Below are 19,823 nucleotides of genomic sequence, written 5' to 3'. Positions count from 1 at the left end.
TTCCAACTTCCTTCATCACAAAACCTATTATAAAGCTCAGACTACATCTATTTAGCGCTTCATAGCAGTGTTCTACCTTGTATGGCCCAAAATAGATCCAATGAGGAAGCAAATACTTTTGGGGTGGGTGGTCCTACCCAAAGAATCACTTCTGTAAGCACACTAGACATCACTTCTGCTCCTGCCCATAGTTTCTTGAACAAAGAAAAACAAGTCAGAGGTTTTATTCTCAGCACTTATCCCTGAGTTCTATGATGTACACTGCTTTGTCAGGTTCTCTAAACAAGCTGTTATTCATCAAGTCCTTTAACAAACAAGTTTCAAAACTATTTATCTTCAAATAGATATTGGAAACTTCGTGTTAGAGTAAGAAGAGGGCTTCTCACTGAGTAGCAAAGATAAGTCTGAAAAATACCTCACAGGATATATTATTTTCTCAAGCCTTAAAACTAAAACTAATTTAGAGGGACAGGATGATGGGCTTGCAAAACAAAAATGTTTGTTTGCAATTACTGATGAGTTGATCATATTATCATTCTATATAATGATATGATTGGCAAAGATCCAGATGTTAGACAAAATTCCTTTGGCAAGACGTTTATCTTTATGCATAAGAGGAAACTGATTTCGAAATATGCTCTTATTGTCACTTTCTGACAAATTTAGCTGCATCACTGGTCTAATCTATGGAGAGATATGACATGCAACAAAGATACTTTGGCATTATACAGACATGGACTATACTAGCCAATGGATTCTTAGGGGAGACTTCTGTTTTGCCATATAATTTCTTATTAGAGCTCCTTTCTTAAACATTTTCCATTTTGAAAATCAGTATGGGGATGAATTTTTATTATAGTACTATAATTCCAAATAAATGATTATGGCTGTGTTGGCAAAGGTGTGGGCAAACAGGCACGCTCATACATGTTGGCAGGAGTGTTAAATGGAACAACTTCTATGGAGGGCAACTTGAAAATTAAAAATGCACATATCATTTCATGTAACAATTCCACCTTCAGGAATTTATCCTGATGATAAATTTGCATATGCATGAAGTGGCTTATTTGTAAGGATCTTCACTGAAGCCTCATTTATAATAGCAAAATATTGGAAACAAACTAAGTATCTATTAACAGGGACCTGATTAAATAAGTTGTGGTACATCCAAACAACAAAACACCGCATCCGTTAAAAAGAATGCGGTACTGACATGGAATCATCTCTAAAACAAAGGCACAGAATAAAAAAGGAAATATATAGCATATTACCATTTGTGTTAAAAATGTACCCACAACACACACACATACACACACACACACACAGAAATGCACCATTATGCCCAAATACAAGATAAGGGATTTTCCCCCCAAATTTTTTCCTCAGGCAAAAAAAGGGAATTGCCTTATATTCAAATCCATATAAAATCTCTCTTGTAATGTAGTAATTCTCCATATTCATTAATTTTTATCCATAAAGTACTCTTTGGGAAAGACACATTAGGTGAAATATTCTCAATCAATGCTAGTTTTGGAGCTTATGGAGAGTATCTATCAGAAGTGGACAGAAACAATGTAAATAAATTATTTCTGAAGGTATGAGCTCATAACTGCATGTGTTAGATGTCATAAACAAGCTTTTCAAAGGTCACTTTCCAAATTATTGCAGTGAAAAGGGTTCTCATTAGCCAAAAGTGGGACAGTTTGACCATCAAAATCAATAATGAATGCAAATGATGAAACAAATTGAAACTATAAAAACCCATGAGTTTATAAAGATTTTTTTTAGTAAAGGAAAATACCTCCTTCTTCCTTAAAGAAAAAATAAAAACATCTCTCACTGGATGCTTTTGGAAGTAACTTGGGTACCAATTCCTTACACTGAAAATTGACAATTAAAAAAATAAAGCATTAGGGCTGGCCCCACGGCCAAGTGGCTACCAGCTGTTGGAAATTATAAACATGATAGCAGAAATTCAAGAGAAGGGGTGAAATAGCAAGTCGAGGAAATCTCCCAGAAAGTAGAATTTTTAAAAAGATGAAAAATAGGAACAAAAAGATAAGAACATTAAAGGATCAGTCCAGGTGATTCACCATTTGAATAACAGAAGTTCTAGAGAGAGAACAAAGAAAATGGAGGGGGCCGCCCCATGGCCGAGTGGTTAAGTTCACGTGCTCCACTTCGGTGGCCCAGGGTTCTGCCAGTTCGGATCCTGGGTGCGGACATGGCACCACTCATCAGGCCATGCTGAGGCGGCATCACACATGCCACAACTAGAAGGACCCACAACTAAAAATATACAAGTAAATACTGGGGGGGCTTTGGGGAGAAAAAGGAAACAAAAAATCTTAAAAAAAAAAAGCATTTATCTAATTTCCCTGTGAATTACATTTCAGGGTAACCAAAGACCCCTAGCTGATGAGGTAAAGTTTTTTTCAACAAAAGTATTCTAGCTAATAATTATGGAAGGAATGATAGATTTAGAAAATCACTATTTAATAATCCCTAATGAAATAATTGATTTGGGTAATAATCATAAATAGATGAAATCACTAGACGAAAGGCTGATGAGGAACTTTGATTGGCGCAGACAGTCACCTATTGAATCTTCTGATCGATCTACTCATCACTAAAATATGGGACAGACACTGTATGCTTCCTGGTATGATATAATATGAAACACATAACACCACTTATGAAAAAGTCTTGCCAAAAGTTGAACCTGAATCTAATTAAGTTTCTAGAGCAAACTTCCATTTATAGGAAATACAGCGACTAGAGAAATAAGTAAATGACATCAAATGAAACTAATAGACAAATCCAGAAAGTGGTACATTCTACAAGGCAATGACTAGTTTCTTCAATAAGTCAATAGTGGTGGAAAAAGAAGGAGAACTGCTTTAGAGTCCAGAGACTTAATAGACCCAACCCAAGGCAATGTGTGAATCTTTTTGGATGCTGATTTGAACAAATCAACTATAAAAACTGCATTTTTGAGACAATTAGAGAACTCTGATTATAGACTGGGTGTTAGTGATATCAAGCAATTGTTAAGTTTCTGTAGGTGTTATAACGGCATTGCGATTATATTAAAAACATTGATAAATGTTGAATTTGGGTGATAAGAATATGGACATTCCTGTACTATTCTCTCTACTTTGTGTAAGTTTGAAGATTTGTAATAGGAATTTTAAAAAGCAATAGAGAGTTATGTTGTGAAGATTTAAAAATACACCTACAGGACAGATTCAGAAAACAATTATCTTAATGTTTTAAGAATGTGTAATTGTGACTAGGAATAAAATATCCAGGGGCAGAATCATATGGTGATTCAAAAATATTCTATCTCAAAGATCTTAGATGGAAGTCAGATGACATACTTGGATAACTGCTGGGGGCTTCAAAAAGGGGCTCTAATGATTACGAAAACAACGATGTTAAAGATGCATAGGATGATTTTGAATTATACTGCCCATAAAATGAAAAAGTAGAAAAATCTCTCCTAATTTACACATTATTTTATATATGTGTAGTTTTAATTATGTAAATGAGTAAATTAACAAGTTAAACATCATAAGTAGACATTCACCATTTATTATATATCTAACAGAATCTATGAAAGTATTGTATAAGAAACCAATTAACAGTTTCTTTCTGGAGGTTTCCTTTGTGTAGGATAACTGGGAGACTGAGGGACAAGGGTTGTAGGGACACTTACTTTTCACTGTCTACTCTTCTATATCTTCTGAATGTTATACCATGTCCAAGTATTACCTACTTCAAAAAATTAAACTCAAATAAAAAATACAGTGCATGTATATAGTGACAGACAAGAAATAATGTATAACTGAACCTTCACAATGATGTAAACTACTATGAACTCAAAAAAAAAAAGTACAGTGCAGCTTGTTTCTCTTAATTTGTTTCATAACACAGTCCCAACAGATCTTTCCAGCATTATTTCCTGTTAAATCCCTTGCTAAACTGGACTTTTGACTGTAGAACGGGTACTGTTGATTTAGTTCTTCTGGTCTCTGCAATAAGCATTCCTCAAATACTTGCTGAAGATTTACTCTATGCCAGACACTGTTGCAGGCCCTTGGCATACCAAAGTGAATGAAACCTGCAGTCTGAAGCAAGTGTTCATTTCGTTTCCTTCAAATGAAACTTTCCATAATTCCCACTTGTTAAATCCTACACCTCCTGAAGTGACTACTCAAAATGCACCCTCTCTAAGAATCCTTCATCATTGGTTATAATGATTTGTCCCTCCTCTCTGTCCCCATAGCTCTTTGTAATTACATTACTATACTTCCTGTATTCTATTCTACATAATAGTTACTATGGGTGTATCTTTCACCCCTAATATGTAGATACAATATGGGGGAAAGGGACATGTATTTGGGAAGGAGGTCTTGCTTATTTCTTGATATAACTTTTCTCCCTGTTGGACATTCAAAGAGACAGTGAGCACAGAGCTCATTGTGACCCCAAGAACCTGGTTCTTAGCTACTACTATGCATTACACATAGTAGGCACTCAACAAAAGTTCACTGAATTCAAAAAGTTATTTGTTAAACTGGATCCAAACCATCTTCTCTGAGCTGCTTCCTCAAAAATATTTTTCTATTCTAATATTGAAGAGAAAAGAAATATGAACCTGAAAGAGAAAAAGGGTCTGTTTTTCAGTGCATTCTCATTTAAGGAAAGGGTTTAAAATGAGTTCAAATATATTAATGAGAAATCTGTGAGGACAGCTGCCATTGGTAGTAAATTCAGCCCTCTATTACATAGCTACTGCTTATTCAGGAATTACACGGGCTTGCCAATGATAGCTGTTGACTGAAAATAAATATTTGATTTTGTTGTCTCACCCTACCCCATTTATTAAACAAGTTCTTTTATATAACTATCCTAGAGAGTGAAGATTCTTAAGTCCCTTCCAGATGTATTTCTGACAAACTCATGTTTTTCAGTTAATGATAATTTGGGGAGTACCAGGTCTTTTTTCTTTCTTTCCTTTATTTTTAACTTTATATACATCTGCTCAAAATATCTGGATTTTGTGGCCAATTACAGAACACTTTCACAGCAAACCTGGTGAAATAATGTCATTTTTAACCTTCAACTCACAGCTATGGTCTCAAATGATTAGACATGCAATTCTGAACTTGATTTATGGGAGATGGAGCCCAATTCTATGGCCTCAGGCCTGGATGCTGGGATGGCAGAAACCCATACTGGAAAAATTTAGCTTTGCAAGTAGATGAGGGTGATTAATGGAGCTGAAAATGGAATCCTGGGGCTGATTATTCCTAGCACCACATGATCACTGACACAGGTCTGAATGTCACCGTCGTAACGGGTAAAGCAAAACAATAAAAAAAGAGTTAATGAAAAGAAAATAAAAACTATACATCAAGAGTAGACACCAGTTTGTCTTAACTTAGGCCAGCCATTTATGGAAAAATCCACCGAGAGCAATTTAAGTAAAAGGAAAGTTAATTTTCTTTTTGTTTTAGAGACAAATCAATATTTTGTTCATTCACTTTAAAAATTAAGAACAGAGAGTAGAAATCCGCTAAAAATCCAAAATTAGTAAATGATAAAATTACAGTAAATAAATAAATTTACGTTACCAGATTATATCTTAAAAGCTATTTAAAAATACATCTTGATTTTATATTATGACCATTTTGGTTGAGTGCGTGTGTGAAAATGGGCAGAAGGTGAAGCCAACATAAATGAAAAAAACAGATATGCGGCACACAGAAATTCTCCAAGGATGAAGAATCAGATGTGGTGAGGCAGATCAAGTCATTATGAGAAACAAGGAGATGAAGATACACGGAGAAAGAGAGAGAGAGACAGAAAGAGCAAGGAAAACATATATACACACATGAAAAGACAGAAGACAGAGGAAAGGGAGAGCTAGAAAGACAAACATTTTCATTGGTTCAACAAATATTTATTGAGGCAAAAACAGATCCAGAGACATGGGGGAGGCAGACAGGGGAAGCTCTGTAAGTCTCTGAGTTTGGCCCAGTGAACTTTGGCTGTTGACCAAAATCGTACAGAATTGATTTGAGGGGGCCAACTGTGTGCAAAAGTCCTGTGCTAGATCCTAAAGGAGACAAAAAGAGGAACAAAATGGACTCCCTACTCTCTAAGGACTTATTGAAAAGTTGAATTTGGCCTATGAGTAAACTATCTGTTGGTTTCATCATTCTTTAAAATGATAAACTCAGTGGAAATTTAAAACAGACCTTTCTGCAGTGGCAAGTAGGATTTCTGTTTTGAGTTTTCATTTTAGATTGTAAAGACTTTACAAATGTATGCAGAAATAGAGAACTTTCCTTTTGCACCTTCAGAGGTCAGAAGCATAAATAACAACCAGGAAAGGAAATCTCTTTGGTATGCAAAGTTGCTTGGTGGCCTAATCTTTGCTGTTGGATAAATCACTCTTGCTTCATTACCTGGTAGCTGGGAGATATCTGAGACCATCTCCTACTTTTTTTCTTTTTTAAATTTTTGGCTCAGTTGGGTCTTAGTGGGAATGAACAATCAAAACAAATCAAAAAATTATAACATCTTCCACTCCCCAGAAAAGAACTCTGAAAAAAAACCAATTTATGAAAAAATAAATAGCTCCCATTTATACCTACAACTAGAGCAGTTCTGTCCATTAGAAATATAATGCAAGCCATATTTTAAATTTTCTGGGAGCTATATTTAAAAAAGCTTAACAGGTGAAATTAATTTTAACATTTTATTTAACACAATGTATGTAAAATATCATTTTAACAACCAATATACAATTTATTAATCAGATATTTTGCATCCTTTATTCATATCAACTGTCTGAAATCAGATGCATATTTTATACTTACAGCATATCTCCCTTTGTACTAGCCATGTTTCAAGTGCTCAAGAGTCACATGGTTACCATATTAGACAGCAAAGATCTGGAATGCTACTTCTCTGTGGATTGTGTATCCTCTTTTTTTTAAAGTATGCTTTTTTTTGGTGAGGAAGATTGTCACTCAGCTAACATCTGTTGCCAATCTTCCTCTTTTCTTTTTCTTTTCTCCCCACAGCCCCAGTATATAGTTGTATATCCTAGTTGTAGGTTATTCTAGTTCTTCTATGTGGGACACCACCACAGCATGGCTTGATGAGCAGTGTGTAGGTCTGCTGCCAAGATCTGAACTGGCGAACCCCGGGCCACCAAAGTGGAGCACGCAAACTTAACCACTCTACCACAGGGCCACCCCTGTGTATCCTTTCCTATTATTAGCTCCACCAAAGACCCAACCGGAATAAAATAAAATCTAAAAGCCAACCTTTGCTTTCCAAGCCCCCTTAGTACATAATATTATGTTTATGCAATCTGTCCTTTGGTGTTTACCTTTTGGGCATGAAGAAAGTGAGTTGAGCTTTGCATATGGGCATGGGAAGGTAAGGCTTCCTTGCTTAAGGTAAGAAAGAAAACTCCAGGTGGGAAATAACGGTTATAGAAGCCAGACCTGCTGGTAAATTGAGTAGGCTTGTCTCAATGTTCCTCTTGGACCTTACTTAGCCCTCTCTCAAGCATTTATCACTGTAGATTTTAAGTTCCTTGAGGGTCCACACCATCATTGCCCATCTCTGTTTCTCTAGCACTTAGCATAGTGCTTGGCACATAGTTGGTGCTCAATAAACGTGGGCTGAGAAAATAAATTAATTTGAACAAATATACTTTCTCATTTGCACTAGACACATTTCAAGTGCTCTGTAGCCACACATGTTAGTGGCTACCATACAGGACTGCACGGATATAGCACAATTCCATCATCACAGAAAGTTCCATTGGATAGCACTGTTTTAGATCAACAGGCAGAAATACTATTTGACTATTTGAAGCAAAAGCACAAATAGGTATATATTTCAACCTCCTAGAAATGTAGTACCATTATGGTTTCCACTGGAAGAAAAACTTGCCCATATATTTCTCCCTAAGTTTCTGCCTCCCTCTCAGAGTCTTCTCACCACAGCATCTTGATTCCCACCAGGCACAAACCCTACAAGTAAGGGGGTGAGATATATCCCTCTTACCCTCTATCCTAAATGTCTAATGAATGCGTTCCCTTATTTCCCAAGCTAAGTCGGAAATTTCCAAAGAAACTTTCGTATAAAAGCTAAGGGAAAGAAACAAAGTGTAAAAATCATGAAAAATAGTCAAGCTTATATATAATATATAATTTTCCGAACCCAAAAATCCTAGGAAAAACAGTGAGATGCTTCAAGAAATTCTACATTCTGTTATCCAAAAATAGACTCCATTGGGTGAGGGACTAGCATAATTTTTCAGGCCATTAGCTCTATCTCTTCCTTCCCAGTCCTTTGTCTTAGCCAGAAAACCTCTGGGGTGCCATCTTGCTTCCTGACATACAGTAGTGGGTGCACATAAATATCTTGTCTCATTTCCCATTTAAGAACAGCTCTTAATAACACTTCATTTCTCTTTAAAGAAAACTTTTCCCTGTTTCAGATGCTGTTGCCTCCTCAAGCCCTCCTGCTTAGTTTCACAGTGAGGCCTGAGAAACGTGTAATTGTAGCTGATGATCAGGATTACCTGAGAAACGTTTCCAAAGTTCAGATTCCTGAGCCCTACCTCAGATTTCTGGATCAAATCTCTGGTCATGGGGCCTGAGAATCTATTCTTAACGAGCATACGAGGTGAAAATGACGCACTCCATCTCATTTAGGAATTATTGATCTGTTTCCTCCTTACTCTGATGGTCAATTCTGCCTACCTCTGATTCATTCAACAACGACTTTGTCTACCCTCACTCTGTCACTTTGACAATGAAACACAATCTTAAGTACAACATCCATACAGATGTAGGGAGACAGGGATAAAGGGGGTTTTCATACAAGCTAGAGGTTTCTATAAACTTACTGCTTTTCTGGAGAAATCAGGTATGAACCTTCTAACTATTTGGGATCAAAATGTCCCTAAAAAATTCACTCTCAGCTCAACAACAGTGAAGATTCTAGCAGGATATGTTCCTTGTTTAATTAACAGTCAGTCTGCCAGACAGAAAGGCCAATATTATGAGAATGCAAAACATGAATATAACCCAGAAAATGAGAAGCATAATTCATGAGAAATCCAAGCTGTAACTTAATTTTAACATATGTCTCTGGTGTTCATCTTTTGATATTTCAAATAATCACTTACCCTTGACCAATTTTTTCAAATCTTGTGTATTTCTTCTTTGGGTCACCAACACTCACAATGCTTCCTGAGTTGGGGAGTGGAGGAGAGAAACAGAGAGAGAGAGAGATTTAAATTGATTGATGGATTCCCTTTATTTAATACTAAAAATTAAGATGCCAGAGTCAACGACAAATAAAACATTAGAGCAATATTCTCACGTGATCTATATTTATATGGATAATGATAAATTTTATCAATGTAAGAAATAGTAATATATTAATTAAAGTGGTAGTGATCTATAATTTATATGGATAATGATAATTTTATCAATGTAAGAAATAGTAATATATTAATTAAAGTGGTAGTAATCACCCATGCTACTTATATTCAAAATTGATGATGTTTGGGAAACAAAAAGGACTGGTCACAACTCAACATTTTTTATTTTTAAAGATTTTACTTTTCCTTTTTCTCCCCAAAGCCCCTGGTACATAGTTGTGTATTTTTAGTTGTGGATCCTTCTAGTTGTGGCATATGGGATGCCACCTCAGCATGGCCTGATGAGCGGTGCCATGTCTGGTGCCCAGGATTCGAACCGGTGAAACCCGGGCTGCTGAAGAAGAGCGCATGAACTTAACCACTTAGCCACGGGGCCGGCCCCACAACTCAACATTTATAAAAAGTTCCCATAAAAGGATACTGTGGATTAGGAGATAAAAACATCTAAGAACTTGTACACACTATTTAATAAAATCACTATCTTCTTTCAACTGGAGTAAAATTGAGCACTACACTACGTTCAATTCCACTAGACAAATATCTTTTGAGCAATTACTATGCACGCAGTACTGTGCTAAGGGCAATGGGGGATAGGGATGAGTCTAATAAAGAACAAAATTTAATCATTAAGTAACGAGTCTCATGCTTTTTAAAAACATACATCCCTGAACCTAGGACCCCACTAGCACTCCAAACATTTTTTAACAGCTTTAGTGAGTTTATGATTTCCACACCATAAAGTTCACGCATTTAAACTATACAATTCAATGGTTTTCAGAAAATTTTTAGAGTTGTACAAATTTACTAAATTTCACCATGGTCTAATTTTAGAACATTTTCATCATCCCAACAAGAAAGCTTGTGTCTATTAGCAGTCACTCTTCATCGCCCCTTGGCTTCCCAACCCATCCCCGGCAACTACTAATCTACTTTCTGTTTCTATGGATTATTCCAAACATTGTGGAGTAAATTTATAAGCCACATAAGAAAACCATTAATTTATCATGTTTGGCTCTGGAAAAAAAATTGGTTTTGTTATTTCAAAATATCAAATCCACTACTCAGAGGATGAATACTTGCCGCCACTCAGAGTAAATCTAAAGGAAGTGACAATGACTCTTCAATGCAATGCTCAAATAGGTGTAGACAAATTCCAGGCCATAGCAGCAGCAAGAGAATAAGGGTGCAGATTCTCAACTACTTTGAAGGGACTTATTTATTTGGATGCCTCTGGCCCTCAGTATCATTACCTCGGAGTCATATCTTACTAACATGGCCCCTGTCCCAAAGAAGTGTAGAGTCAGTAAGAGTTAGTAAGGCAAGATTTACATACACGAACCGATCAAGAGAAGGTCTATAGAGTCTACCTCCTAACTGTCACTCTTATTCATTTCCTGCTCTTCATGCCCAGGGCCACTGCCATTGCTTAGGCACTCAACATCTCTTGTCCAAACAATTGTGCTAGTCGTTACCTAGCTCTGTACTCCGCCTTCTCTAATTTCTCTTCCACAATACCTTTGGAAAAGGGTAACCATATAATTCATAGACAGAGACTTTCCTGGGTAAACTGAGATGTATAGTCACCCAATTCAGAGTGATTTTACTGCATGTTCATAATTCCTCAAAAGTTCCTCCTCACTACGGGATCAAGTTCAAATTTCTTAGTCTAGCATAGGTCCTTTACCATCGAGCGCCATCTAACTCCTACCTAACCAGTCTAACCTCCTATTATTCCTCTCCTCTCCATCCGTCCTACTTTATATCATTGTGATACTAGCCTATACGAGGCTTAGGTCTTTGCAGATGCTCCCCCTTTCCCTTTCCTATCTAACCCATGAATTCCTATTTATTATTTAAATACAATCTCAAGTGATCCTCCCTTGTGAATTCTTCTCTCATCCTTCTAATGAGACTTACATGCTTCTTCTTGAGGACAGGAACTTTGTCTTTTCATCCCTGTAACTTCAGTGCCTAGAACAGTGGCTGCTGCTGAACAAATATTTGTTGACTAAATGAATGCAAACAAAAAATATGTGTTCAAGTGCTAAACTGTGTGCTATAGAAAATACCTCGTGTTAATTTAGACGATGATTTATCTTCTGGGCTAGTGAACAACTTAATTCAGACCTACCAGTAGATATTATACCTTGAAAAAAATAATAAAAGAATAAAAGAAATGTTTCACTGATGGATTGTTTATCAGGTTGCTGTGAGTTTTTGTTGTTTGTTTTTTGTAATAGAAGTCCATGGTTCAGTTAGGTTAAATAAGACTTACCAATATGCAAGTTGTTACAATTCTTTTTCTCTTGTATTTCCAGTCTCAGTCAATGATACTACCATCTACTCAGTAGCCTGAGTAAGAAATCTGGGAGTCATCTTCGATTCATTCCTTACCTTTACTCCCCACATGCAGTGGTCTACCGAGTCCTGGGCCTATATCTGTTTACCTCCTAGATACCTTTTGAATCTGCCCCTTTCTCATTACTACTGTTCCAGTTGGGCCCTCATCATTTTTGGTCTGGGCTATTTCAACAGGCTCCTAACTTGACTTCTAATTTCCAGCCTCCGCCCACTCCAGTCCAGGCTCCATACCTCTGTCAGGATGCTCTTAAGAGCAGACCTGATCACGTGATTCTCTGGTTCAGGAGTCTTTGATGCTTGCCCAACACCTACAGAGTAAAGCTCAAATTCTTTGTCACGGAATGCCAGGTTCTTCAAATCTGGTTTTTGCTTCATTCTCCATCTCATCTTCCCCACTTTCCCACTAGAACCTTGTGCTTTGACCATAACAAACTAGTTGTAGATCATGATCAGCTCCTGCTTAACAGTTTAGTTTCCTGTCCTAAAACTTCAGTCCCGCCATCCACCACTAATTCTATATTGAAGTGACACTGAATAAGTCAAGAGTTCCCAGGCATATGCCTTCACACCTTCATTATGTGCTATTCTCTGCCTAGAATGTCCTTCTTAAGTTTTCTTCCTGGCAAGTTCCTATTCATGCTTCAACTCAGCTTCAGTGTTGTCTCTTCTAGGAAGCCTTCTCTGATTTTTTTGAATAAAGTTAATAATTTCCCTTCTCTTTGTTACCGCTATACCTTCTCTCTCTCTCTTTCTGCCTCTTTTGCTTTTGTTCTTGCTCTCTTTCTCTGTCGCTAGTGGACCATGTATCTATATCTATTTATTTGACATCCCTTATAAACTCTGTCTTGAGAACAGGCGGCATGTCTTATTCATCTCTGGATCCTCAGTGTCTCCTCATACAATGCTGTGTGTGGAATATAGTGGTTACTCAATAAATGTCTGTTGAATTAAACTCAAATAAAATTAGGCATTTCCTTTTGTAAATGCCCCGTATTTTAAGACAGGGGTTAGAGAATATATTTTACTTGAGCTATATCTATAGTATGCCACCAATTTAACAACTTCTGAGTCACTATTTCATTTTTCAAATTGTCTCAGAGATTTTTACATCACTGAGAGCTATCCTTATTCAAGTCAGCTATTAATGGGTAACGGCCTAGACTTTTTTTTTAATGAAATGATGATTTTAAAGTCACTTGAAACCATAGATTTATTAAACAGTTTATAGTCTTCTAAGAAAGTTATACTATTAAGTCGCAAAGCAAACTCTTTCCCATAGACTGAACAAAAGCAAATAAGTTTCAGCCCAAGCCACTTTCTAAATTATGACCAATTCCAATTGGCAGGGTTCAGTTAATGAGGTTTTATGGTAGTAAATTATTCAGCCTTTATTTCCATGGTATGCAGGGGAAGGAAAACAACAACAACTGGAAATAAATCCTTTCGTGAGGATTACCATAAGACAACCATTCTGATGAGATCCTGCTTCTGAATTTAACTGCTGTTCAAATGAAATGGCGTCCCCACACTCATTACCTTCACAGGAGAGTGTGTGCTGCCATCTACTGATTTTAGGCAAGTACACAGGAAGCCTTGTTTACAATGCCAAATCACGAAACAAGCTTTTAAAGTGACCTCTTTCATCAGAGCCATTATAACTTGCTTTTATAAATTATAGTAATGAAAGGAAAAGACACTGTGACACAATAGGGAAAAAAGTGACAAAAATCAGCAACTCAAAATCAAAGAAAGAAAAATGATAGCAATACTAGAACACTTTCCTACCAGAGAAATTTCCTAAATAAGAAACAAACTATTCATTTTAAAGTACAAGGATTTAACAAGTCACTAAATACTAGTATTTGAAAATAGGGTTCATGATGTGGTTTCAGCGGCAGGGAAGCCCATCAATGTGTTCTCCTGCACATTAAACTAAGCTGGACTCCAACCATTAAAGGATTATCGCTTTAGCATAATGAAAGTTTTGACTCCTGAGAAAAAGCAAAATAACTCTCTAAATTAACATCAGTTCCATCTGAGGGGCAATTCGGATAAAGAGTTTTGAGTGGGAAATGCTGGGGTAGGGGAGAGACGAAAGAAGGAGGCAATTGTGGGGCCCAGAGGAGGGAGGGCGAAGACAAATTTCTTGCATTGCACAATTTTGCTGACAGTCAGCACCTTTTGAAAATTTTCACGAAAATGTAGGGGTTACTTTATTTTCCAACAGATTCTGACAGACCACAATGAATAAGCCAGACCCAGGCTATCAGTCTTTGTAAAACTGAAAGATGATCTGTTCATTTTAGCCATTAATGATCCCATGGTCTGGCCCCCACAATCAGTATCTACGGAAGATGAATAGCCTGGCAGCTCTGTGGTCTGGGCTGCCCACCTCACAGTAAAAGGATCCATGAGACTGAAGGTGAGGTCGCCCTCACCTCTGCCTCATACTTATGGTGTGGCCCACTCTGGTATGTGGGCCATTCCTCTACCTCTCTGTCTCCCTTCCCCCTCTCCTTTGCCTCTCAGCACAGCTTTACTCCTTCCCCCAAGATCCAATAGGGGCCTTGATTCCAAGGTCCTCAGTGACTTCTTATAGGGACCATACATCTGGGATTATTCCTGGTTTCAAACATTCTGTCCCCATGGAAGACCTCATGCCTCATTTGTTTATATTGAAAAATATGGTCATTTTCATTTTTCAAAAATAACAATTTTATAATACTCTTTATCGTGCTAGGTGTATTACATACTTAACTTCATTTGGTCTTCACAAAATCTCTATTATATTGGTACTATTATTATCTCCATTTTTCAGATGAAGAAACTGAAGTTCAGAGGAGTTGAGTGACTTGCCTAATGACACACAGCTAGTCTGGGTCTATAACTCAGACTCAATTATGGTTCATTTCATCATTACAATGGGATTACAATCTTATTAAGCCTTTATACTCATGTAATAAAATAGTAACTACCATTTACTGAGCACCTAATGCATACCAGGTACTGTTGCTGAGCTTTTTACATGCCTTATTCTCATTTAATTATCATAAAGCTATGAGTTTGGTAATATTATTATCTCCATTTTTTTAAAGGAGGAAAAATAGGTCCAGAAAAGTTAAATAAAGTGCCTAAAGTGACACAGCTGGTAGCAATGGGCTTGTGATTGGAATCTGGGCCTTTCTGACTCCAATACCTGTTCTCTTAGCTGTAGGTAGAGCTAGGTAAAATCCGTCCCACAGACAGAATCCTAAAATGTAGTTATGATTCTTATTCCCATTTGACAGATAAGAAACTCAGGTTCAGAGGGGTTAAATAACTTGTCTAAGGTTATATAGCGAGTAAGTGGCAGAGAGAGGGCAGAGAGAGGGCGATGGTGGAGCAGAAGCAGGAAAAATCGACTTTTCAGTATAGCTCAGCCTGGATCTGCTTCACGAGCAGCACTCGCTCATTTCTCTGCAGCTTCTCCCTGCCAAGATCTGTAAGCACAAGATAGGGGTGGCATTTACAGGTGGCCCACTGGCTAGAGGGAAAATGATTCTCTCTAGGCCCAAGCATTCTCCAGTAGAAAAGAAAACACTTAATAAAAAATATAATCAAAGGTAGCTTTCTCCTCTTCATCGTGTTGCTCAGTGCAGCGGAGAATAAACAACAAATTACAAAGACCACAGCTCCAGTACCATTACAGTTTATAAGCAAAGCAAGATTTTGCCCCAAGAAAATGTTGTTTGTTTCTCTGTCAATGAAGTTAAAAAAGCTATAAATCCATTTTCATTATAATAAATATATTGAAATTTGAAACAGATACCAAATAACAATCATTTTTACTAAAGTAAAGCTGTTAGATTTTTAAAATCTGGTATAATGTCATAGGTCATGTCTACATGTACAAAATAAGGGGAAAATAGAGGCAATTGTCTGAATAATCGAACTGAAATTACCCAGGCAATTCTTTCATTTATTCCTTCCCTTATACACAAATAGACAGTTGGAATATGCAGAAGCCAAGTGGGTAATGGAAATACTGTAAGCTTCGAAGGCAAACAGTCTCACATTCAAACTCTGGCTCTACTACTCATTAGTTTGGTGATTTGTTCACTTTTAGCTTTTTGAGGTTTACTTTGACAGATCTGTAAAATGAAGATATTCAAATCTACCACAAGGAATTATTGTGAAAATCAAACCTGATAATGTATATAAAGTGGCCAGCAGAGAAGGTGCTCAATGAATGGGGATTATTACTGTTGTTATTATAGCAAATAGTTGGCATTAGCACTAGAGGCATATTTAATCATGTACAGTAAAGTCAGTTGGCTAAAGTCCAGCAACGCCAGTTCTGAGAGATCACTGACAGCTGCAAGCTGAACTCTTGCCTTTCCAAATACCTCTAGCTCCGAGTGTCTCAATCTCAACACTGTTGGCATTTGGGGCTGAATAATTCTTTGTTGCAGAGGGGAAAGGAGCGGGGGCTATCCTTTGCATTATAGAGCATACAGAAGCATCCTTAGCCTCTATCCACTAAACGCTAGTGGCACTCCCTGTGTCATGACGATAAACATGTCTCCAGACATTGCCAAATGTCCCCTGGGGGGCAAAATGGCCCTACAGCCACCTCTGCAGAGTCTTCCTGTGGCCTATAGCCCAAAGTGCTCTCTTCCTTTTCTGAGTTCTTTTACATAGACATTTGCAAAAACAAGATAGCCTCCTGTTCTCTAATTGTATCACACTATTAAATCATATCTTCCAAGAAAATTCTAAGTTTCTTGACGGCAGGAAATTGTTTTTCTGTTGTTTCCTCCAAAGATTCTGGCATAGAACAGACAAGTAGGAACCCAGTAAAGAAGCATTTGTTTGCTCATTTTTTTCATTCATTCACTCAACAAGCATTGTTAAGTGCCTTATGTACCAGGCACTTTATTAGAGCTAGACATACAGGAAAAGAAGACACAGTCCCTGGCCTTCAGGAGCTCACAGTCTAGTGAAAGAGACAGACTAGTACAGTGTGATATTTACTGCAATAAAGGCAGTAAAGAAGAGGGGTCCTTGGGGCTGGCCCCGTGGCCGAGTGGTTAAGTTCGCGCACTCCGCTGCAGGCGGCCCAGTGTTTCGTTGGTTCGAATCCTGGGCGCGGACATGGCACTGCTCATCAAACCACGCTGAGGCAGCGTCCCACATGCCACAACTAGAAGGACCCACAACGAAGAATATACAACTATGTACCAGGGGGCTTTGGGGAGAAAAAGGAAAAAATAAAATCTTTAAAAAAAAAAGAAGAGGGGTCCTTAACTCAAACTGGGAGAGACAAGGAAGGCTTTCATGAGGAGGCAATTTTGAGCTGTTTTGAAGGATGAGCAGGAGTTAGTCAGACTGGGAGCACTGATTGCAAATAACTAGCAATTAGTTAGATGCTTTTGTAGTATGAGTTTGAATATGTTTCACAGACCTTTGACTCTTTTTAGCAGAGATATATTTTTTTAATCTCCTTGACCCAGAAAGCTAACTGGAAGAGGAGTGTTTTGTAAAACTGAAACGAATATGTATGCACAAGCATGTACACACTAATGACACTGTGGGAAGGAGGGTGCAAGCATTTCTCGGCCGTGCCTCCCTTCCCACATAGAAATGCTCTTAAATTAGGGGAAAAGGCTATATTATTGCAGCTGCCAGTTTTGACCGATGCATTGGGTTCTGAGGTTGACTTATCTATCATGATTGATCAGCTGGGACCCTTGGGGTATGATCATAAGATATTTCATCAGACTATTTTATCCCTTTTCGGAACACAATCTTAAAATAAAATTTCCTACTTAATTCATTATGTCAAATTTTCACCTTAATTTTTTCAAGTGAAAATAAAATTTTCTGTTAAATTAAAAGTTTGAATGAGGGAGTGATTTGAAATACATAGCAAGTCCCAAACTTTTCGTCGTGACTTCAGGGATCCTGGGGATCATGCAAGCAGATGCAAATTTTAAAGGATCCCTTCCCATTTTAAGTAGTTTATGAGACACCCTCTCATGAAGAAAGTCACAATGGCAAAATAACTCACTTAGCTTCTCTAGGATTTCCTCATCTGTCATCTTGGATTTTTTCCTTTGCCGGTCTGTATTTCTATACAAAGTACTGGAATTGGCATTCTCAGCAGAAGGTGGTGTGACCTCTTTATTTGGTGCTGCTGGTGAAGCAATCGATTCAACCACAGAACGAGTGTAGATCTTAAAGACAAAAAAAAAGTTCTACAATTTAAACAGCAGGCCCAGGAAAGCATGTGAAGTCAAGACATTGTCATATCAATAAGGCTTTTTTTTAAAATTAAGACAAAATTTTTAAGGAGTTTTAGGTTCACAGCACAATTGAGACAAAGGTACAGATATTTTCCATATACACCCTGTCCGCACATGCATAGTTTCACCCATTATCAACATCCCCCCACCACAGTGGTACATTTGTCACAATTGATGAACCTACATCGACACATCATAATCACCCAAAGCCCATAGTTTAAATTAGGGTTCACATTTAGTGTTGTACATCCTATGAGGTTGGACAAATGTATAATGACGTGCCCATCATTATAGTATCATACAGAGTAGTTTCACTGCCCTAAAAATCCTCTCTGCTCCATCTATTCATCCCTACCTCCACCTGCCCTGCCCCCCAACACTCAATGAGTTCTTAAAGACAAGTGATTTATATTAAAAAAGAGCTTTAAGTTGCTTCAAGTATACTGCCCTTGAAAGCTAGTCTTTAGAGGTCCTCATACGTGCTGTGCTAATTCTGGTCTTGGTGTCTCCGCTTAGGTAATTCTTCCTACCTGGTTCATATGGATTTCCTTCTCTTTCTTAACTTCTGCAGTAGTTTTATAACTTTGCACTTATTTGTAAATTGTTTGGTATTATTTTCCAATTGTCATGTGCTAATCTTGTGTCCCCAAACAGCAACCTCAACCAAGTTCATATCTTATACTCTAGTTCTGGGAACACAGTAGATGCTCAAGAGCTACTAGTTGACCAACTAGATTCTGGCTCTATGAGTGTTCCAAAGGACAGCTTTTGAATCATTTGGATCTAGTCTCTGTGACTTACTGATTTTGTATGCTCTGGTCTTGGTGCAATAACTGGGGGGGGCTCATTGTCATCTTCTTCTTCTTCCTCTTCTTCATCTTCTTCTTCAGACACAGGGGGAGCCAAAGGAGGCTCTGATGCTGTTTTTGTACTCTTATGACAAAAACAAAGTTTAAAGACCAGGTATTAATTCCTCATTGTTTTTCTTCAGAAATGAGACAAGGGAAAATAAATATTTAAGCATTTAGGGATTGGAGGAAACTGTATCTTTTACAAATGAGCAGAACCACCTACAATTTTGGCGAACAGGGCCTGCCTACATTCAGAGATAAATTCAGGTCACAGTTTTAAACACCATGAAATTTTAAAAATTCTTTTTATTTTCCACTGGGTTCAAAAACAGTGAGCTATTCATTTAATATTTTAAAGTTCAATGTTTTTCAAATCAATTAATACATTTAAAAACTCAAATTAACTGCTATTAAAGCCTTTACTTTGCACTGGGCAGATCATCTATTTGTTGATTAAGAGTTTGTCAATCAGAAAAGGCTGTTTTGTGCATAAAGATCAGAGCATACATGTGGATATGGTATTAATACAGCTCTGTAAATATTCACTAAGTACAAACAAGCCCATAAATGTTTCTTTCCTATTTGGCCTCCTGGAAAGAAGCACTCAGAAAGTAACAGATGTGAAGATCTAAGAAATATCCATCTACATAAATAATTATCCAATCTTAACCAATATGTAAGTGGTGATTTGCAATGTTAAAAACTGCAAAAACACCACCACCAAAAATAATGACAACAATCACAGTATCTAGGGTTGATTCTTGATCATTCACCTTAATGCAGGGGTAAAATGGTTTCAAAGCTGAATTTTGAAAGAACTATGGCCATGGTTCTCAAAGTGTGGTC

General features: G+C 37.4%; 1 protein-coding gene across 37 annotated transcripts in view; it reads right to left on the bottom strand.

The window, feature by feature from the left end:
• The window catches only part of PAK3 (p21 (RAC1) activated kinase 3), a 257,986-nt gene that overhangs the window by 35,966 nt on the left and 202,197 nt on the right, over nucleotides 1-19,823 (bottom strand). For 33 of the 37 annotated variants that reach the window (XM_070258529.1, XM_070258517.1, XM_070258510.1 and 30 more), the window contains 3 exons: nucleotides 18,928-19,059; nucleotides 17,892-18,057; nucleotides 9,224-9,287 (listed from right to left, as the gene is read on the bottom strand). In XM_070258529.1, the coding sequence (XP_070114630.1) occupies nucleotides 9,224-9,287; nucleotides 17,892-18,057; nucleotides 18,928-19,059 (362 nt within the window). The remainder of the gene's footprint in view (nucleotides 1-9,223; nucleotides 9,288-17,891; nucleotides 18,058-18,927; nucleotides 19,060-19,823) is intronic. The other 4 variants (XM_070258541.1, XM_070258540.1, XM_070258538.1 and 1 more) reach the window with 1 other exon arrangement.

This window comes from Equus caballus, chromosome X (assembly GCF_041296265.1).
Source record: "Equus caballus isolate H_3958 breed thoroughbred chromosome X, TB-T2T, whole genome shotgun sequence".
In the NCBI taxonomy this organism is placed as follows: domain Eukaryota; kingdom Metazoa; phylum Chordata; class Mammalia; order Perissodactyla; family Equidae; genus Equus; species Equus caballus.
Note: the sequence above shows the minus strand (reverse complement) of the source record. Positions and strands in the feature narration are given on the sequence as shown.